The 21,028-nt window shown below is 40.5% G+C and overlaps 1 protein-coding gene across 1 annotated transcript in view; it reads right to left on the reverse strand.

Moving 5' to 3' along the window:
* MYBPC1 (myosin binding protein C1) overlaps positions 1–21,028 on the reverse strand; it is a 90,002-nt gene that overhangs the window by 34,890 nt on the left and 34,084 nt on the right. The window contains exons 5-13 of the mRNA XM_058673759.1: positions 17,292–17,330; positions 16,122–16,157; positions 14,400–14,510; positions 13,104–13,252; positions 12,758–12,875; positions 11,037–11,088; positions 4,227–4,393; positions 1,691–1,823; positions 24–148 (exon numbers count right to left, since the gene is read on the reverse strand). Of these exons, the coding sequence (XP_058529742.1) occupies positions 24–148; positions 1,691–1,823; positions 4,227–4,393; positions 11,037–11,088; positions 12,758–12,875; positions 13,104–13,252; positions 14,400–14,510; positions 16,122–16,157; positions 17,292–17,330 (930 nt within the window). The remainder of the gene's footprint in view (positions 1–23; positions 149–1,690; positions 1,824–4,226; positions 4,394–11,036; positions 11,089–12,757; positions 12,876–13,103; positions 13,253–14,399; positions 14,511–16,121; positions 16,158–17,291; positions 17,331–21,028) is intronic.

Here is a 21,028-nt window from a genome sequence, read left to right on the forward strand (position 1 = left end):
CTGTGGTGAGACATCTCATTTACCTCTGACGAAGAGCTCAGTGGAACACTTCTCATCACCAGCTGTCACATAATATTCTGAGTCATCCGTAAGTGAACAGTTGTTGATAAACATGATTCTTTCACATCCTTTGTGTTCAAAGATGTATCTGTTTTAAACAGGAGGAAGATGACAAATGGAGTCCATGAATTTACTTTCTTTAAGAACCTCTGGAAGTCAGCAATGTAATTTTGATCTACTATGTATGTAGTAACCTTAAAATATCCACCCTTATAATTTGTAACACATATACATATTTACACACACTAGATAATTTCTGCTTTTTTCACATAAGGATTTTATTTCAAATATAATTCAGTGATTATGTAGCTTCCCCCTTAACTGTTTAACTACTGCTGGAAAACAGGGTTGGCTAAGGGTGTCAGAGAAATTTGATATCTGAATATACTTTAACTTATCAATTCATGTACCTCATAGGTGGGTACTTGATGCTACCCACTGGCATATATTCCACGTATTGTCCATCCCAAGGGCACAATAGGCTTCACTGAATGGGCAAAAACTCATGTAATATAAGTAACAATTTAGCCTTACTTACTAGTAAGTAATTCTATAGAATGTGATACTCTCTTAAGGGAACCTAAGAACTGGTTCTGCCATATCCCAGTTACCATCTAACAAAAAGAACTTAAGTATTTGGAAAAGAAAACTAGACGGCAAGAAAATAAGAAGAGTTTATTCTTTATGACCTGGAGGAGCACACAAAAGTATTAGAATAGACTAGGCTAGAAAACAAAAGAATCAGGTTTGGCAATTTGTCAAACTGAACACTTCAAAGACAAAACATTAAGCAGCATTTCTAGATAAAGATAACGGATTAAAATGGTGGATTGGAGAAACCGAGGCCCTCTTCAAGAGGTTTTTACACCAGGACTAAACATCAGTATCACAAAGTCACTCTGCTGGCCTGGTCACATGAAGAAACTGGAAACCATCTAATCGTATTCCAGAAGTGACAGATTTCCAGGATTAAAGTCTTTTATAAATGTACACGTGGCTTAAAAAAATAGAGTGGAGTTGAAAAGCTCTCTGATTGAGAAGGATTTCTGTAAAGTAGGTTCATAATAGCCTAGAGATAGCATCGGACACCCGGGATTAGTTGGTCTCTTTCATCTGGGAGAACGAACAAAACACAGGCTTAGATCCCTGTGACCTCAGACCTCAACAGCAACTAGTTCTGCTCAGATGCGCTATTACAAGCACTCCAGAGAGTGCCTGAATTGAACACGAAAAGTATTTGCTTATTATGGATATAGACATTACTGTGGGGGTGGGGAAAAGTCATCTTATTAAAAGGTTTGAGTCCCAACCAGTATGTAAAAGACATATTTAAAAATCTTAGAAAATTTGATCTTTAAGAAATGAGAAGTTTGGCGATGCTCTGAAATTAGTACCTAAAACCTGTAGTGCCACAAAACCACCACTGGGAATCACTTGAAATGGTTTATAGAACGAAATATAAAACAAGTCTTAGTTTATATACCACTAAATTTAACGGCTCCAAAATACATAAAAAAGTGACTTAAATTCTCCCTCTCCCTCCAGGAGATATAAGTAAAAATAAAATGTTCAGAAACTTAAGTCGAATTATTGTTTAATTTATCACTGATTATTTACAAAGCCCACTTACTTTGTACTGGGTCGAATTTCTTGACCATTTTTATACCATTTCACCTCCAACTTTGGATCTGCCAATTCCACAACAAACCTCACTCTGCCTCCTTTATCAACCTGATATGCAGGATCCAGAATTTTTGCAAAAGCTGGTGTATAGAAGTAAAAGTGAAACATTAGTATGTGTCCATGTGCTATGAATTTAAATAGTGCATGGTTGAGAACCTAAAACAAATGGAAAAAACAAGTCTGAGAAAAAAAAAAAAGGTGGGATTTCAGAATTCCAGGGCCATTTATAAACAACAACATGATCTAAAAACTTAGAGAATCCACACATTTTTAAAAGAAGCATAAAAGTGTAAGAAACTTTTAAGTTGATCTAATTTTTAGAATCTGTATTAAAAGCACTTGAATGAAGCTGTATTTTAAGAATACTGCAGGTTGGCCTGGGGCGATAGCCTAGTGGCTAAAGTCCTCATCTTGCTTACCCGGGATCCCATATGGGCACCAGTTCATGTCCCGGCTGCTCCACTTCTCTTCCAGTTCCCTGCTTGTGGCTTGGAAAGCACTAAAGGAGAGTCCAAAGCCTTGGGACCCTGCACCCAAGTGGGAGATCTAGAAGAAACTCCTGTCTCCTGGCTTTGGATTGGTTCAGCTGCGGCCACTGTGGTCACTTGTGGAGTGAACCAGCAGATGGAAGACCTTTCCCTCTGTCTCTCCTTCTTTTTCATAATTCTGACTTTCCAATAAAAAATAAATAATCCTTTAAAAAGAGTAGTGCAAGCAGAAACGAAGTGTTTTGAGAATGTAACTCCTCCGAGGCGTTCTGAATGCAAGGCAGCAGTTGGCAAAGCGCTGCAGCCTGCAGAGGCAGCCACGGTTCTTAAAGTAGTAGGTTCAGATGCTGTGGAGGGCGCTAAAGAGAGACGAACCAGTGCCAAATGCTTGAAAATGAAGCAAAGTGCTTCCTTGCCAGGGGTCCCGGGGTGGAACAGCCAGACACACAGGCAGCGCACGTTCCTATGGCCATTGGCCACGCGCTTTGCTCCCCCAGACACAAGATGTCCATCTGAGGACCTCTTGGCAGAGATGGGGATGAGTCCGTCAGAGAAGGACCCACAAACTATTCAAACCAACATAAAGTATGACTCCCCAAATACATAATGGGCTTGGGACGGGATCCACTCTTACAGAAGGAATATTGCTCTGACTGCCCCGCTTTCAAACGACTTCTGTTTTCTTACTGTGTGCTCTCCCCTCTTCAGCCCTGGCGTGTGCTGTGCTGGTGGTGGCAAAGAACCTGCTCCTTGCTCAGGCACTGTGGTGCAACCGGTGAAGCCACAACCTGGGATGCCTTCGTGGGCTGTTGGGGGCATTTGGGGAGCGAACCAGGAGTTGAAAGACCGACCTCTCCCCGTTCTGTCACTCTGCCTTTCAAATAAATACATCTTTCAAAATAAAATGCTGGTTTCCCAGCACAACTACTATGCAGATCACTGACACTGTTTTGCACTTCCATATAATTTTTAAAATTCATGATATAGCAGATAAATCCAGTGCTTCATAAGGTTCCTTTTGATAGCTTCCACTATTTCAATAGTAGGTTTATCAAAACTTTTGTATTGTGGCAATTTGCCTAAATAGTGGTACTTTAAAAACACGTTTTACAAATAGGATTAGGAACTCAGGATTTGCAAATAAGTATTATATAGAACAGAGTAAATTTCAGAAATAGAGGTAAGTTTTAAGCTTTTAATGTTTGTTCTTAACTAAAGATAATTCTCACTTTGGAAAGTAAGCACAAGTGTGAAATGCAACATGCTGTTTTGGTTGTATTTTCTTCACACCAAGTTTATTCTAGCACTACGTAACCTATGTTTTCTCATAGGTTAACTGGCTTTGAAAAAACCATCCATCATCTACTGTGAGGCACATATTAGAACTAAATGATAAAAGTAAAAAAGACCAGCATGGGGGAAAGATACTGTCAGTGTAGGCTTCATGTGTTGGTGATTGTTCTTTTTATTTAAATTTTATTTTGAATGTTATGGTACAATTCCATAGTCGTGGCTGTTCTATTTCAGAAATACCGTTAGGACCCCTGGTGTACAGGGAAAAGCTGAACCACAGAAACAAAATAAAATCCCTTGTTTCTCTCTTAGGCCATTTTTCAACCAGTTTACAGGGTGATTTAGAAATCACGAACAGATTTTTAAAAACAAGCAGAGAGAGCCTTTAAGTTCTATCTGGACGCCAACACAATAAGCATCACCCTGATGTGTTATAAAACCAATAGTTGACAAGGACTGAATATGGAACCTCTGAAGAGCTACGGGTCCGGTTAAATTGCTTTCTCTCGCGCTCGCTCACTTCTCATCCAAAACCACAGCAAACTGCAACCCCCTCAGACCGCCAAGAATGAGCCACGGATGTTGGAAGTCAACTCGGCACTTGCCATCCGCGACCACGCCCCATCACGACCACGCCCCGCCTCGGCCCGGCCACGCCCCACGCCCCGGCCCGGTCACGCCCCCTCCGCCGGGCACGCTCACCGGCGCTCTTCTTCTCCACCCTGCGCATGCGCTTGAGCCGCTTGAGCATGCCCCGCAGGTCGGTGATACCGTACTGGAAGGCGATCTTCTCGTACTCGTTGGGGTTGGCGTTCTTGAGCAGCTCCCACACGTCCACCTCGGGCTCTTCCTCCTGCTGCTTCACTTCCCTGCGCGGGGAGAACCGTCGGCCAGTTCAGTCGCTGCCCCGACCCCGCGATCCCGGAGTTTGGGTTGGGTGTTAAAAGCTGTTTAAAGGCTGGATCAGCGTGCTGGACGTTTAGGGAAGCTTCCAGTTAGTGCGAGAAAAGATATGCGAACTTAGAGGAGCGCTTTCGTTTTTCTGGTTAAAAACCGTCTTTAGGATGAGCGAAGGGCACCGGGAAGGAGCCGTGAAAATATTTGCGTTCAACTTTAAGGGATTTTCAAAAGCTCAAGGACGGTTTCTATCAAGGATGTTTATATTCGTCTTGCCAAAAAGGATGGAAATGACCAAGAAAGAGGAATGCTCTTCCTTTCTTGGTGTACACGCCAGGGCATAGAGCTTCAAACGTTTGGATTTTGCAAACGGAATTTTCCCTACCAGTTTAGTAAATACATACATTACTCATTTTTCGTATTTTCACATAAAATATGAAACTGCCATGAAATTTTTTTCTTTCTTATTTTTATGAATTCAGGTATATTTTAAGATAACTTTTTTTGCAAGTACAAATCTTTTTGAAAAGAACAAAGTGGATTTGGCAGGCAAGAGTAAATTCAAAAATTCTCTTGTAGTTAAAGTACTGTCTCCTGTGCTGTTTGGAAACAGGTATGGTATGAATGATAAGAACACAAATGTTAAGCTGCAAGGCAGATGGTTTAGGGTTGCACGCACAAAGGGAAAATTAAGTTCTTAAATCATCACTAAGGAACTTATAAAGAACAAATATGATGCAAACAAGATTTAAAGTATGTATGTCTTATTTTAAAACCACAAAGTGAGAACAAAATTCAGGAATAAACACTCCTTAGGAAAAGAGGCTTCAAGTAAGTGTAAAATGTAACTGTGGTTCTCTGAGGTTCACTTGGGAATGTTAGAGTTGTGCTTCCCGTGGATGGTGCTGGTCTGGGTCTGACTTTCCAGAACACTAGTTCACACATGCTGTCATTGTAGGGACTGGGAGTTACCTGTGGTGAGCTACCTACGCTGACGCGGTCATCACACTTGCCGCACAGGGGTTTCTTTCTGTTCACGTGTTCTTGGAGAGGGAAATCCGGGGTTGTAAGGCATACCCGGGAGAGGAGAACTTGAATATTTGTACAACATTCAGAGTGCCATTAGACAAGGAGTACCTCTGGATGCCTGATTTCCATTTTACATTGTCAACTACATATTTTTTTTCCCAACAGGGTTAGGAACTTTGGGGTGAACAAAGATGATGGAAGGAAGAGAGGGGCCATTGGTGCATCAGGAGCCTTGACAGAAAGGGCTAGACAACACCATAAGGAGAGTGTGCCTCTCACAGACTCAGGACACGGGCATGGCCACGCCCCGCATGAAGATGGAGAACGTGGAAAAGCCAAAAACAGTCGTCCTGAAATTGGAATTTTGGTACAAATTATCAGACTCTACTAAATCTGCTCATTGAAAATAGCCTCCATTTCAAAAACATCCCTTTACATATTTCAACAGGAAGTCTTGGGGAACCGTAATTAAGGTGTGTATATAGGTACCTGGGTATATTTTCTCAGTAAGATGTGTATATAGGTACCTGGGTATATTTTCTCAGTAAGGTGTGTATATAGGTACCTGGATATATTTTCTCAGTAAGGTGCTTCACCTACTTTCTTAAATACTCTGGTTTCTGTTTGTTTAATCACATTCCAGCTAATGATGGCCCCTAAACTCAAATTATGCTACTCTAGATTGGGATCAAATTGTATTTCAAGCAGGGAGAACTTCACTCAGATGCATGTCAAGTAGCCTCCTGGCATTGGTGGAAAGATGTAGAGATTCAGACCAGATGAACAGCTAACAGGAGGCACAAATCCATCATACCTAGACCCGTCAGGTATGGAAAGCTGATGACAAAGAGCCTCATTTTGAGTGATTTCTTGCGTCAGTTTTGTTGATAGGATAAATCACCCTCACCATTTTTTCATTTAAACACCAAGATCTACACTACCCTACTGTCTTCCTAGTCTTACCGCAGTTTGTTCAACAACACCAGGGACCTCTCCCTTGTTTTCTCCCTTTTCTTTCCAATGCTTCACTATACCCCAAAGCACAAATAGAAGCTTTCCTGTTGTGCTGGAATATGAGGTGCAAGCTCTCCCCTATGGCATTTCCTTAACACATCTGCAGGATGTCTTCACCGACCGTGGTGGCTGCACAGGGCCCTGTCTGCACAGTCCTGTTAAGTTGCAGCAAGGACAAAAACCCAAACTTACAGGCATCTCTGAATCCTTCCCAAGCATTGGGGTAGACCTGTATAAGGCCGCAGTACTGTCATCTACATTAAAATTTCTATAACTTGGTGGTCTTAGAGAAGTATAAAGCATTTATAGAAATTTTATGTAGAACAAAACTTCTGAGTATTTATACAGGTCAAATCCCATAACAAGATGCTGCCCCAAAAATGTACTCCGATTTAGCTGATGCTTGTTTGAAGTAAGCTGGCTTTGTTCAGGACTGGCGGATCTTTTGTTATACAGAGATGCCCTCTGGCATGATCTGTTCATCTTATGGGGACTTCGCCACACACTCTTGGAGAAGTAAAAAATGGTAACCATGTGTCATGACCACAGAAAACACATGCAATTCACGAGTTAGTAGAAAAACACATGATTTCCAACATCATTTCACTGGTTGGTTAGTGTAATATACTAAATAAACAAGGTTTTTTGTGAACAGAATTTGATTATGAATCGAAATCAGAATAAGGGGATGTAAAGAAAATGAAAACTGGAGACATGTTGGCTGCCCATTTTATCTTTCTTAATGATTTTTCTTTCACTATTAGATTCCTTTTATTTTGCAAACTGGTAGAACTGGTCTGTTCTTTTCCTTTAACTAGTTCATGACACTTAATAATCTATTGTGTGATGTTTTTATCAATTTTTCAATGTATGTGTGTATATCTTGCATTCTATGAATATATACTTCTGAGGGGAAATGTCACATTTCCTTACTGGAAATGAATATATGTTTGGCACTTACTGTGAGCATGTAATTTTCTCAATAATTTTGTCAAGTAGGTTTTTTCCCCTTCATATTTGTAGATGTGAAACTAAGTCTCACGGAGGTCATATATTATAACCAAAGTCATGGAATTACTAAACGGTATAGTTGGGATTCCAATTTATGTTTTCACCACTAAATATCACTTCCCACATATATATATATATTATTCCCTTCCTCTAGGTCACACACTGAATTCTTTTCTTTATATCATCTGGCTTTAGAGTTTACACAGAGAAAACATTTGGTGTTTATAACTTTGAGTGTGTTTGGAGAATTAATAAATATAGGGAGACTAACGATTTTACCCAAAAAAAGGCAGCTGGATGCGCTATTGCTTTCAGCCTAACTGTTGAGGCTAGCAGTGAATTTTTCATTGACAGAGTCTTGAATAAAGCTGTCCAACAAAACTGAGAATAAATGTGAGCACCATTTATTGCAAGTATTTGTAATTTGTGGTGAAACATTTTACCTTAAATTTCTTTTGATAGCCATTGATAGCACTAAAAGTGATTTATAAATCTCAAGAAGCTAAATGAAAACTCCTGCCAGTGTTTCATAGTATTAATTTATAATTGTCAGTGTACCTTGTTCATTTACGAATTTGCTGGAAGAAAACTCAACCTCAGAAAATTTCCATTTATGCTGTTGGTTTTGCATGCTAATGAATATCCAGATGTGTATAGCTTTAAATATAATTTAAATATATGATTTTATGTGCATATGTATGGACAAAAATACCACAAAAATGATTATGTTAAATGTCCATATTCAAGTCCTTCAAATCCTACTGCAAGGCAGCATAATGTCAAGGAAATGTGAATAAATGTTAACACTAAGCATTTCCACTCGACTATCATATTTTATCACTTGTAAAATGTATTTTGGAGAGGATTTAAGCACAAAAGCATAAAGATGGCTCTTATATTCAATAGTATATTGTAGTAAACTATTTGAAACTATTTTTGTTGCTTAGTGACTTACAAAGTGTTAACATAGCTTCAAATCAGTGGTGTCTTAGGTTTGAATGTGACAGACCATGAATAAACCATCAATGTACATCCGCCTCTTAAAATGTGCATAGCTTTAGAGATTTCCACTAAAGTTGTGAAACTGATTGTTCAATCAAATATCAAAGGTTGAAGAATGAGGCTTTATTTGTTCAATCTCGCTGCAGGTTGGGTGCTTCCCTTGGCATTCAAGTCTCATGTCTCAGTTTTCATGCCTTCCCATCCTCAGTGAAGGACACATGCAAAGACCCATGAAACATTGAGGAAGAAAAGTTAGAAGCATCAGCTAAAGTCTGAAACAGACTAGTTGGCACTTGTGTATCTCTTTCTTAGTCAACTCTGTTATATTCTGTAAGCAAAACACATTTAAAAAAAATTCTTTGAAAAACAGCAATTTAAACTTGACTTCTTTGAATGGGTGTCTAGAACATTTCCAGGCCACAATGCCTCACTGCATTCTTGGTTCTCACCTACGTTTCAGGAGACCACTAAAGTCAAGTTCTCCTGCATCCTCTTGACCTTCTCCACTGTCATTAACAAAAGAAAAGCAGATCTGGGTTTAATGCAGGCACATACACAACAGTTTCCCCCAAACACTCTAAATACACTGTATATGCAATTTTATACCAGCAGGCAAGGACCGAATCAACACAAACCATTTCTTTTCGCACAAGTGCCATTTTAACTTGCTGGAGTATGTACTTGTGGAAAAGTCAACAAGGTGAGCTTGTGTGACTCTATGATTTCAGAAGACACAAATTTGAAGATTGCATATATAAAACTGCTTGGATTTGTGTTAAAACCAGGTAACACAAATGCACTTATGCCAAGCAACACAAAGTACTTTGTTTTTGCCAGTTGGGGGTTCTAGAAACATACCTGTGTAAAAAGCAAAGGACTTTTGCTGCTCTCTGTTATGTGTTTGACAGAGATTGGCTTGCTGGACAAAGTGTACCCATGTCAGATATATAAGTGCAAGGCCTTATATTCCACAGAAGGCAACCTCTGTGTGTCCACCAGTGGTGAATCAGATATCATGATACCAACATAGCATAACAATGGAGCCAGCACAGAACTTTCCACGGATGCATTCCTTGCTAGATGGCCATAAGTATGTCATTTGCTTGTATATATTCATACCTTTTAAAATGTAGTTTTCCATGTGTTTTTGAATTGTTAATGGTCTCTTTACTAGTGATTTTAAGGAATATTTTCCTATGGAGAAATGCATCTTAAGCATGCAGCCACCATTAAGACTTCATGTAAGCTCTAAGTAGTAACTATGGCACTACAGATTTACTTGCTTGATTTTTTAGCAATGAATGCGTTTCCTGCTCTTTATTGACATTAGTTATTGGCTCAAAGAAAAGAGTGGGTATTTAAAAATAGTATATGTGGCACGTAAGTTGTATGAATTAAGCTTAAAATGGTGTGCTTCCAGAATTCCTTTCACAGCAAGTGCGTGAAAGCCTTTGGAAGTAAACACATTTCTATTCTTTTAATGTATGAAATTGCTGGGTGATGTCTCCTTCTCCTAAAATCTTCTATAGGTAGAACAAGCCTAGTTTTAGACCTGCATGTGTGCTGAAAGCAGGGTAAAGGAGTGTGGAGGGGACTGGACGTATCTGAAAGTTAAGACATTAGAAAAAGCTAGAAAATACCAACTTGCCATTCACATATTATTAAATATCTTTTAAAAGGAATTCAAGTATTGGCTTATTTGTAGCTTCAAGGAAAACGTGCCTTCCCATTAATAGACTAAGTTATTGTTTGTAATAAATTGAGATGACTTTCCTCACCAATCTGCTGCATGTGGATTCAGTCTTAGTAAGAACAAGATGTTTCTCTCATTAAATAATTCATATTAGGGAATATTAAGTACTGTGGGTGGCATGATAACAAGTAGGGGTTGCTTTTTTTTTCTCAGAGACTAGAAAAATATTTTATTTTCCCCCTTGGACCCCTTGATTTTTCAGTCTTGGCAGCTGCAATATAAATAAATATCTAGTATTTTGCCTTCTACAGTATCCTTAATAGCAGCAAACACGGTATCCTTTCATTTAAGACAATCCAATATTATATGGTGCTAACTTCAGTACACAACTACTTAATTGTGGCTTTCTTGGGCATACATTTCAGGCTATACAAATGATTTCTAGTAAAAAAAAGAAGAAGAAAATAAAGAAAGAATGAAAATGAACAAGGAAAATGCAAAAAAAAATTTTTGATAATACTCAATTGCAGTCAAATTAAATATGTTTTTTTGTTCATTTCTTTTGGCCTTCTGTTGGGAAATACTGCAAGCAAGGACGAAATCGTATGGATAGATGGAAAGTATATATTTATAAAGCTACTGAAACCCATAAGAATGGGCATGTCACCATAGAAAGAATATTCTAGAAAGTGTCAGTATAACCTTGAGTAGGCCTTAAACCCAACTTTTAAGTATATGACATGTTTGATTACAGTGGACTGGGCAGTTCGCCATTGGAACATGGACTATGGAGGAAGGCAGGTGTTTTAAAAATCCTCCTTTTCCGTGTTATACAAAAGCTCTCTAGATTTCCCTCTTGAAGTTACCTTCTCTTGAAAGCAGATCGGATGTCAATGTTTGGAGTCATCCCTGTAGATTCTTAGAAAGGAAACAAAACAATGAAGTAAATATCTATTCAGAAAGCAGTTTTGTGCTTGATTTATTTAAGACTGTGGTGATTAGTCTTCAAACAGCCCTGTCAGCTAAAGAATTTGGGGGTGGAGATAACGGTTAAAATGACTTGAAGAGCTTGAAAAATATCCACTTCTTGATGTTTTCCCTGATGGAGATCTTGATCCACCAGATCACAGAAAGGCACCCACAAATCAATATTACAACAAATCAAAACAACTGCACGGCTGGTGCTGTGGCATAGTGTGTTAAGCTGTGGCCTGTACCAGCTTCACATATAGACACGGGTTTGGGTCCTGGTTACTCCACTTCTGACCCAGCTCCCTGTTAATGCTCCCAGGGATTCAGTGGAGGCTGGCCCCAGTATCTGTGCCTCTGCACTCATGGAGCTCCTGGTTGCTATCTCTGGCTTATTCCATCCCTGGCTGTTGTGGCTGTTTTAGGAAGTGGACCAGTGCTCCAGTGCATATGGAAATCCCTTTTTTCCCCTCTCTGCTACTGTCTCTCTGTTTCTCCTCCTTCTTTTTTTTCCTCCTCCTCCTCTCTCTCTTTCTCTCTCTCAATGCTCTGTCTTTCAAATCAATCCATCAATCAACCATTTTTTCAAATGTGCAGGCTATTCTCAGAGATGTCTGGCTATCGTCTAGGAGTTTAGGACTGGATTCGCAGAGAAATCTCAGCAGTAGCTGCATTAATGACCATCCATCTGTGTTGAATGGGAATCTCACAACTTCCTTTGGATGTCTGTAAAACATTGATGAAAGAGCTCATCCTAACCAAAAGACAAAATCCACCTGCTCATAATCTTGGCCATGTGATTCTGATCCACTTAAGTGCTTCTTAAGGACACAGAGAAGGATTTTTTCTTGTAGTTTCCAGCACCTTCCCCTCTTTGTAATTGTTCATGTATGCCTGCCTTCCTTCCTTATACCACACTCAAGCTGGATAGTGCGTGACTTCTGGATTCTTCATTCTTCTGGTTACTCTAATCCAGAAGAAATGCAGGTTAGGATGGCACCGTCTTATTCCAAATATGAAACAAATAGTGTGTTATAGAGAAAAGGATCATTTTCTCAAGTTTGATTCTATACTTCTTGGAAGAACCTGTGAACATTTGGAATTGCTTGTCCATTGCCACTTCCAATTTAGCCTGCCCTTTGTAACTCATAAAAGTGTTTTTTCCCATTTAAATGTGCACTTTTATACTGTGCCTTTTAAATTAACCCTGAACAGTACCCAGGACATATGAATGGAGAAAGTCCATATTTTAAATCAGATCATATAAGAGAAATTATCCATTCCACTTGGGTATTTTGACATTCTGATACCATGTTATACTATCCCTAAACCTAAGTGGGAAAATAACCCCAATGAAAAATAACATTTAATAGCAGAAAAAAAATGACACCATCTCCTATTGAATTTTAAGGAATAGAGCATAGAAAAATACTTAGCAATAAAATTTCACTTAATTTATCCCGTGATAATATGATTGAGCAGGCTTTTTGAACATACCATGTCACAAATAGTTTAAAAGGAAAAGTTTTCCCCAAATCTCATGGCATTAAATAACTTTTTCTATCCCCACACATACCCCCAGAAGATCACATTTATCTGGACAACAAAGCTTTCTTACCATGCACTTCAAGGTCAAACGAACAGCTGTCAAACTTATCCTTGTAGGTGACCTCGCATCTATAGTTTCCTGCATAATTTTCTTTGGCCTTGATGATCTGCATCTCAAATGTGTACACCTGCAAAGAAATGGATCCGGATTCACTGCGTTTCACCTTGCCAACAGCAAGGCTTTCAAGGACTTTCCACGTTTGTACAATGTTCTCTTTCTAGGAAGACTATAGGACCATCACAAGCAAGGGTAGACACTAGACTCAGTAACTCTCGCAGACCTTTCTGGGGCTGAAGTGGCTCAATTAAATGTGGATGCATTATCCTGGCCTTGGTGCCAGGGTTCAGGGCCATACCCGTGTTTGCCTTTCAAAGGTTTCCTTTAGTTGAAGATGCTTTCCAGCTTTGCTGGCCAGATCCATCCATTTCCCCTTGAACCATTTGACGGTGGGTTTCCTAAGAAGATCTTCAGCCTTGACTTTAGCTACAAAGGTGATATTTTCACCTAGAAAAAGCACATGCGATTCAGTTTGTGGTTTAGAAATGGTCATTTGTTTGCCTTTCCACTGGAGGGAGTTGAGAGTGCACTGCAGAGTGGACCGTGGTTGGTATCTCTGGAATCAGACAATGCGTTGGCTCTGGTGTTTGAGAAGTGTCCTAGAGATCCTTAGGATCTTCCACTTATTTGCTCTTGAGGTTTATGGAGCAGAAAAAGAGTAATGGGGGGGGGGGAATCAGTGGATATATTTTAAAATATATATGCTTGAATTTTTTTTAGCCTTTCTTATGAGTCGAAGAGGCGGAAATCCTGGTATTCTAGGAACATGAAAAATGAGACTGAACTGTTGTGTGCACTGATGAGATCCTCACGACGTCACAGCTCTAGCCTGGCTGCCCCATAGCATTTAAATGTCTTACAGGAAAGCCAGGGCAGCCAAAGTATCTTTCCATTCAGAACACTGGTGCATGCTGGACCTGGAATAAGTAATTTCGTTATGTGGTTATCTATGTGCTCATTTGCACAATTTAAAATTAATACCTAAACTACTTCTGATTATAATGAATTCCTGATAGAAATGTATTTAGTTAAAAATCTTTTAGCTCTCACATCCTGCCCTAGCTCACCTCCATGTCTCTTTCATGGTCGGCGGTTTTGATGAACTGTTTCCTGTATACTAAAAGTTACCGAGATCATAGCTGCCACTTGCCTTTCCAGGTTATAAAATGTAAGATTTAGTATAGATAGCTTAGATTACTTGAAAAAAGTTGGTGGGAAAAAAATGGAATCTAAAGCGAAGTTTATGTTGGTACCATAGCTTTTGTGGAATATGCATTTCCATGGAAAATTATTGAGCCACACAAAATGAGACAAGGACTGAGAAGCAACAGTGCGGATCTTGAAAACACTGCGGAACAGGTAAATCCAGAGAGAGAAAGGTGAGTGGGTGTCAGGACCTCTGGGGAGGAGCTGGTGTGGAATAATGACCATTTGGGATCCTTGGGTCGACAAAATGCTTTGAAACCAGATGGAAATCATCACACAATGCTGTCAATGTGCTGATGGCCACTGAATTTTCACCTTTACACGATTGATGTTATGTGGATTTCACTTCAACAAAAGCCAACCACAGGAACGATTGCCAGGGACTCACCCACTTTCACAGTTCCTGTTTGAGGTTTCTCAACAAACAGGAGGGATGGCTGAGAATTGGCATTCTGCTTGTCTTGTTCCTCACCAGCAGGTGCCTCACCAAGAGACCATTCTGAGGAACACAAAGGAAAAGAATTGTTTCAGGGGCAGCCTCTTCTCTGGCAGACTTACCTGGATTCGCTGTTCTCCACGGTGACGTTTGTCTTTGTCTAATAAACTGAGAAGAATACAGCATTGTTCTTCCCACCCCCAGCAGCTGTCAGGAGAAGGACAAAGCTCTACTCTCACTGGGATGTGTCTTCCACGATTGGGCAAAGGATCAGTTCCTAATTCCTAGCAACAATGAAACTTGAGGTCCGTTATTTCTTTGTCTTTGTTGGCAGTCACGGTTCCTTTGGTTCCCACCCTGCCTGTACCCCCAGTAGATGGATATTGGTGCTAAGGTTTTTCATATTTTTGAGTTAAGAAGTCACCTTAGTAGAACAGAAGTGGGAAAGATGAGCAAGCTGGGTCAGGTTGAGAGCACACTGACAGGAGCTAGACAGTCAAGACTGGCCAAGGGCTTTCAGATTCCTTGCTGTCCTACGATTAGACAACTTTATCAGGGCTTGTTAGATGAAACAGAACATGATCTGCACGTACCAATTGCAAGATTACCAGGAGTATAATGCAAGAAGGTGAGAAAAAAAAAAAGAAAAAGGAAGAAAGAAAAAGAAAAGCTTTGAGGCTTTCGCAATGAAGAGAGGCCACCTGAAAATGAAGTTCATTTTACAGTGTCTAAGTGCGGGTGCTTGTTTGGGATTTGACTGCAGTCAATTACAAGGCCAGCAGTAGAGAAAGAACTCTAGGAATTCCTTGGGTCTCTGGGCTAAATATACAGAAGTTCAGTTTCAGTGACTTCATAACTGGAAAAAAAAGACATGGGTCACCCACATTTTACCTGTTAATGTTCCTTGAAAAGAAGGAAAAAGCAGTTTGAGTTATTTTAGTTTTCATGTATCAGGCATGCTCGGGGCTGGGTGTTTTATCCACAAAGACCATTACTTTCACAGTGGAGTTCAAAGCTCTAGTCATGTGAGGACACATCTTTAAATACCCAAGCTGATGTTAACCTCTGATGCTGTGTGTGTTTCTGTTGTCCACAGTAACAATGACTAGGACCCATTCACACTTAGCACATGCGGACGAGTGTCTGTGCTATTTGTTCCCTTCTATGTCTGCTGTGCTTACGGCCCATGAAAGACCCGTATCAGGCTCCCAACCAAAATGTGTGGAATGACAGAGTGAATCAATGATCTCACACGATCAAAACTACAGCTGATAGGATGCATTTGGAAGTACTTTGCCAACTATTTGAATGTCAAATTTCATAAAAATGTGAGCAATTATCAAACATTAGCACATCCCAAACTTGCATTGTTTTCTGTGTATTTGTTATAAATGATAGATCAAAAGGGAGATTTATAATAAAACAAGTCAGCCTGTACTGTATGTGGCTGGAGTCTTAAATGTGCGTATATGTGTGTGTGCATGTACATTATCATGCAAAATTAATCATTTCTCAAGACATTAGTTTTCTTGTAAGAGAAAACGTGATGAAATACCACTTGTAAAAGCTACAAACTGAATAAAACCAAGATTAGAATCAAAACAGCTTCCACGAAGTGAAGTCATTAGTGGTGGTATTAGGAGTGGTCGGGGGCCTTGTCCGGGCTGTGCTCACCTGAGTCTTTTCTTTCCAGGGCCCGACTACCCAAACCTGAAAGGAAAGTGTGATTCGGGTGATGTTGTCGGGGAGGAGGTGGCAGGAGGAGTTCAGTGAAGAGAGGATTCTGATCCTCTTGGATTCCCCCAAACCCTCACTCCTCTGAGGATGGGAAGAGAAAAGCTAGAAGCTGGCTCACATGGGAAATCAGTAGAGCTCCATTTGAGAAAAATGGTCATAGAAATTACACATATTAAGGAGCATAAAAAGGAGCAAACTTTTGGCATGGCAGTTAAAATGTTACCTGGGACACCCACATCCCGTGTCACACTGCCTGAGTTTGAGTCCGGCCTCCACTTCCCGATCCACTTCCTGCCGCTGTGCACTGTGGGTGGCAGCAGGTGATGGCTCAAGGATGTGAATCCCTGCCACCTGCCTGAAAACCCGGTTGGAATTCCTAGCAGCTGGCTTCAACCTGGCCCAGTGGTGGCTGCTGCAAGCATTTGGGGGAGTGACTGAGGGAGATGTCTCTCTCTCTGCCTTTAAAATAAATAAAACCAATAATAAAATTTAAAATACGAAGATCTTTAAAGATCAGTAGAAAGGGTATTTAGATGAAAACAAAAGTATCAATTTAAAAACATTGGTTGATTTATTTACCAGTCAGAGTTATAAAGAGGGAGAGACAGAGGAATCTTCCAGCTGCTGGCTCACTCCACCAAATGGCTGCAACAGCCAGAAGTAAACCAAGTGGAAGCTAGGAGCCAGGAAGTTCACCTGAGTTTCCCATGTGGGTAACGGGCCCAACTACTTGGGCCTTCTTTCACTGCTTTTCTCAAGCCATTAACAGAGAGCTGGATTGGAAGTGAAGCGACTGGGACAGAAATTGGTATCCATATAAAACATCCACATTGCAAGTGGTAGCTTAATCCACTTTGCCACAATGTTGGTCCCAGTTGATATTTTTGCTCCCAAAATTTACAGTCAAGATTTATTTACTAATCGTATTTATTTCAAAAAGAGTGTCTCTTTTTTAAAATGCCTCTCATGAAAAACACCAATATTGTGCCCATTGGTGCTGGCAAACTTGATGCCTCTGCCCGGTTCACTTGCTCAACACAACACCCTACCATCCCTTCCCCCTACTGGCAGGGAGTGAGACCTCAACAAAAGCACAAGGGTCCTAACCTGGAGGCAAGGCGCTAGGCGGGGAAGCTTCCTCTTCCTCTGAAACAAGAAACAGGAGTGAAAAGTCAGGGAGAAAAGGACGTCAGCCCGGGAACCCGAGGAAAGAAAAACCTGAAAGAGAACACACTGCACAAACACTCGGAACGGCTGGTCCCGGAAGGGGAAAACTGGACTACTTCCGCCAAAAAAAAAAAAAAAAAAAAAAAGAGAGAGAGAGAGAGGAGAGAGAGGAAGCTAGCCAATAAAAGGCTGACACAGCAGGCTAACCCCAGTGAAAGTGTCAATTTAACCTGAGATTCTATGCAAGTGTTTCCGCAGATTGAAAGTCAGGAGAATAATTCGTGCTAGAAACAAACCAACCTTGATGAAATCAATGATGGAGATGGTTTGTGACTCTTTGGGCACGGAAGTTGAGGAATGACCTTATTGTGTGTGTCACAGACACCTGGACATGAGGGATGCCAGCCTTTTATGAGCTCATTTCCACACAGACAATTGTATGATTAACTCCACTTCTGTGTACCCAAGGCCAAAGCCAAGTTTAAGTAATATGAATCAACGTGTCTCACTGGATTTACTAGCAATTGTTTTATGACCTTGATAAGTAATTCCCCCAGATTATATTGGTGTTGATCAACATTGTATAATTTCATAACATTTACATATATACATTTGTAAATTCCAATGTGTACCAGAAGGTATGCACGAACACACCGAATGAGTCCTCTGTTCTAAAATATCTACAGCGAAGCTCGCCTTTTAGATGCTTATGGAGACATCAGCTGAAGCTTTACCCCTGCTTCCAAATCAGGAAACGTGTCTGTATAACTAACCTAAAATTATGAATTTTAAAATATAAACTTTTATGACTGCAGAAGATAGGATACAGACAATCTATGCCCTTTGAAAGCTTTAATAAACGTCTGAGACCAGGTAAATTAGCACTTTTTAGAGTATTCATGAAAAATGTTACTCATTGGGTTAAAAATTCCCTCCCCAAACTATCAACCAGGAATCGGTTTTCTTATGTTTTAACAAAATAGTCTGCGTAAGGGGTAGAGTCTTAACGTCACAGTTTCAAAAATCAACAGGATGACTCAGAGGGGACTGAGTGATTCAGGGAACCTCACTCCTCTCTCTGCTCTGTTAACAGAGGCCGCATTTTATCGCGGCCGTGCCTTAGCACTGACAGGTGAGGTGGAGCTAATTTTCCACAAAGTTCTTTAGGAACAAGTCCTGTTGTAGAATCCTGAGATAAACCAGGATACTTTTCAGAGGCTCACTCCGCACTCTCCTAAAGGTAAATCGCACGAAGGTGTTTCAACAAGCTAATAAAAGGCATTAAGACAGTGTTGTTTTAAAAAGGAACCTAAATGAAGACAACAAATTAGTCATTCTTCTCATAAAAAAAAAAAGGCAATTAGGAGAAAACACGGGAACGACTGCTGATTGACTTCCTCGTCTGCCAGCCCCAAAAGGGAAACGCTTGACGCCAAGTTATGGGGGACCCGGAGCAGGTGCGGGCTTCATCCACGGTACGTTATGTGGTGACGTTAGTGCCTGGGAACAGAAAATACGCTTTTATTCTCCTTGCAGATATTCACAGATGGTTTGCTCTGCAAGCAGTTGTTTTCCTGGAATAAACATCAAAAAATGCAGCCACCTTCTCAAATGGGCTTTCCATTTTTTTTAAAACTGGCTGTAAAGTAATAAAATAAGAATATAAAGAAAACTAAAACATAGAAAATTTTAGGCATCAAAATGAATACTAGTCCTCAAAGTAGTCTTTAAATCTAATGCTGCTGCCACATATGGGATCAGCCATAGAACCAGTTCCGGAGCTTCTAAAAGGTCCATTGTGAAGGCATGGAACAGAATCAGTCTTGCTATTCTGTGTTCACACAAAAGCTACTAGGGCTGGTAGACCAAAAAGAAGGAGAGAGAGAGATAATCCCAACTGATCACTGACATTACTTTCTACACATGGGATCTGTGCTTCTAATCTGTTTCCAAAACTGAAAATGGCCTTCCTCTGTGGCTGGCTGTTCTTCCCTGCAAAGCACAGGTGCACCCTGCAGGATAGGATGGGGCGCCTAGATCCGTGCCTGGCACACAGCCTTCACTCAGGGATAGTTGCTGAATGCCAGAGTACATGACAGATCTCTGGGGCCACCGAGAATGTAGATAACAGCTTCTACTTAGCATCTCTGTGATTTGTCACCTGGAATTAATCTTTCTGCAAGAATTCCAAGCCAGAGAAACATTATGTTTATAAGGATGTTGCCTTCCAATGTGATAATTCAAAAAGGGATTTGCACATCCAAAATTATGGTATTGCTGCGTCTTTAAAAATTACTGATTTCTCGTTGTCTCTGTTGCCTCAATCCCAGGAGATTGCCTGGGAGAAATTAGTCAGTATTGAGGGAGTAGGAGGGCTGCACAGACAAGTCCCAAGGCAAACATGCAAGCAAAGAGACAATAAAACACCTTCCTGGGAGACCAGTTGTTTCCCAGTGACTTTACAAGATGAGGAAGTTGGCAAATTTAACCATAAAATTTTCACAACATTTCCAAGATGTCAACGAGCAATTCAGTCAACCTGGGAAAGGTGTTAGGCTGCCTGGCTATGAGTAATATCCTTAATAGTGACAACCTTGAAGCTATTCATTGAATATACTTCAACTAATTAGCTAAGGTTCAAGTAAAACTGCTAGAAAATGCACTCGGATCCAGGCGTGCCCATTATTAGCAACTTGTCAGAGTTGGTCTTAGCGTAGGCAGCTTCTGCCTGTTCTGTCCTGGTGCTCCATTCTGAACCCTCACTGATCAAAAGTAGGCAGATGTTCACCCTGCCCAACAAACAGGTTGAATGGAAACAGAAATCTATCAGGACCTCTGTGATCTGTATGTAAATTCAGCTGTCCATTCACTCTCCAAGGATTTGTTAGGCCATTGCCGTATGTTGGTCTCTGCCAGGAGCTGGAGGGATGGAAATGAGGGCACAAACGAAGTGCTTAGACACGGCAGTGCCTGCTGCCTCTTAGGGAAAGGACTCATTGCAAACACACGATTAAGTGGAGAGTGATTGAATGATAGGGGCAATAGGTCCGGGAGAAATCAGAAGGAAGGAGATGAAAGTGAGCCAGGAAGATGAGGGGCAAGCAGTGCAGAGAGGTGAAGCCTGACGGTGATGGTTAGGGAAAAATTTAAACCATCTGAAAGTGGGAGAAGGAACGAGGGGCAGGGGAGGACCTTCTGGTTAATGTGAGATTGACAAGGTTGGCACCTGTCAATCAACTGATCACCTCTCTGTTTAGCTCCTGCAGGGTTTCTTTCTCACCTAGAAAATACACGCAGTAGTAATGACCGCATCTTCTTTGTATTTTCTTGGGAATTATCTTATCCCTTATGGAAAGGAGTACTAGTTGAAGAGGACTGTCTATTTACCTTGTTGGTTTAGGAATGTCATTGTCAGTCCTGAATTGCTTTGCTTCTTAAGCATGAAGGACAAATCTGTATATTTATATGACAGTGTATGTGCCTGGGCAAGTGAGAGCACATGGTTATGTGCTTGTTTATCTTCTACACATGTTAGTAAAACTCTATAAATTTCAGATGCCCTCATCCTCTGGACTTGCTGTTTGATCCTCTGTTTTCCAGGATGGTTGTTGACTGGTTCATTTTAACCTGTAGAAAGGAGTGCCTTCATTTAAGCATGTGAACATAATACAGTGACT

Source organism: Ochotona princeps, chromosome 15 (assembly GCF_030435755.1).
Source record: "Ochotona princeps isolate mOchPri1 chromosome 15, mOchPri1.hap1, whole genome shotgun sequence".
NCBI lineage: Eukaryota > Metazoa > Chordata > Mammalia > Lagomorpha > Ochotonidae > Ochotona > Ochotona princeps.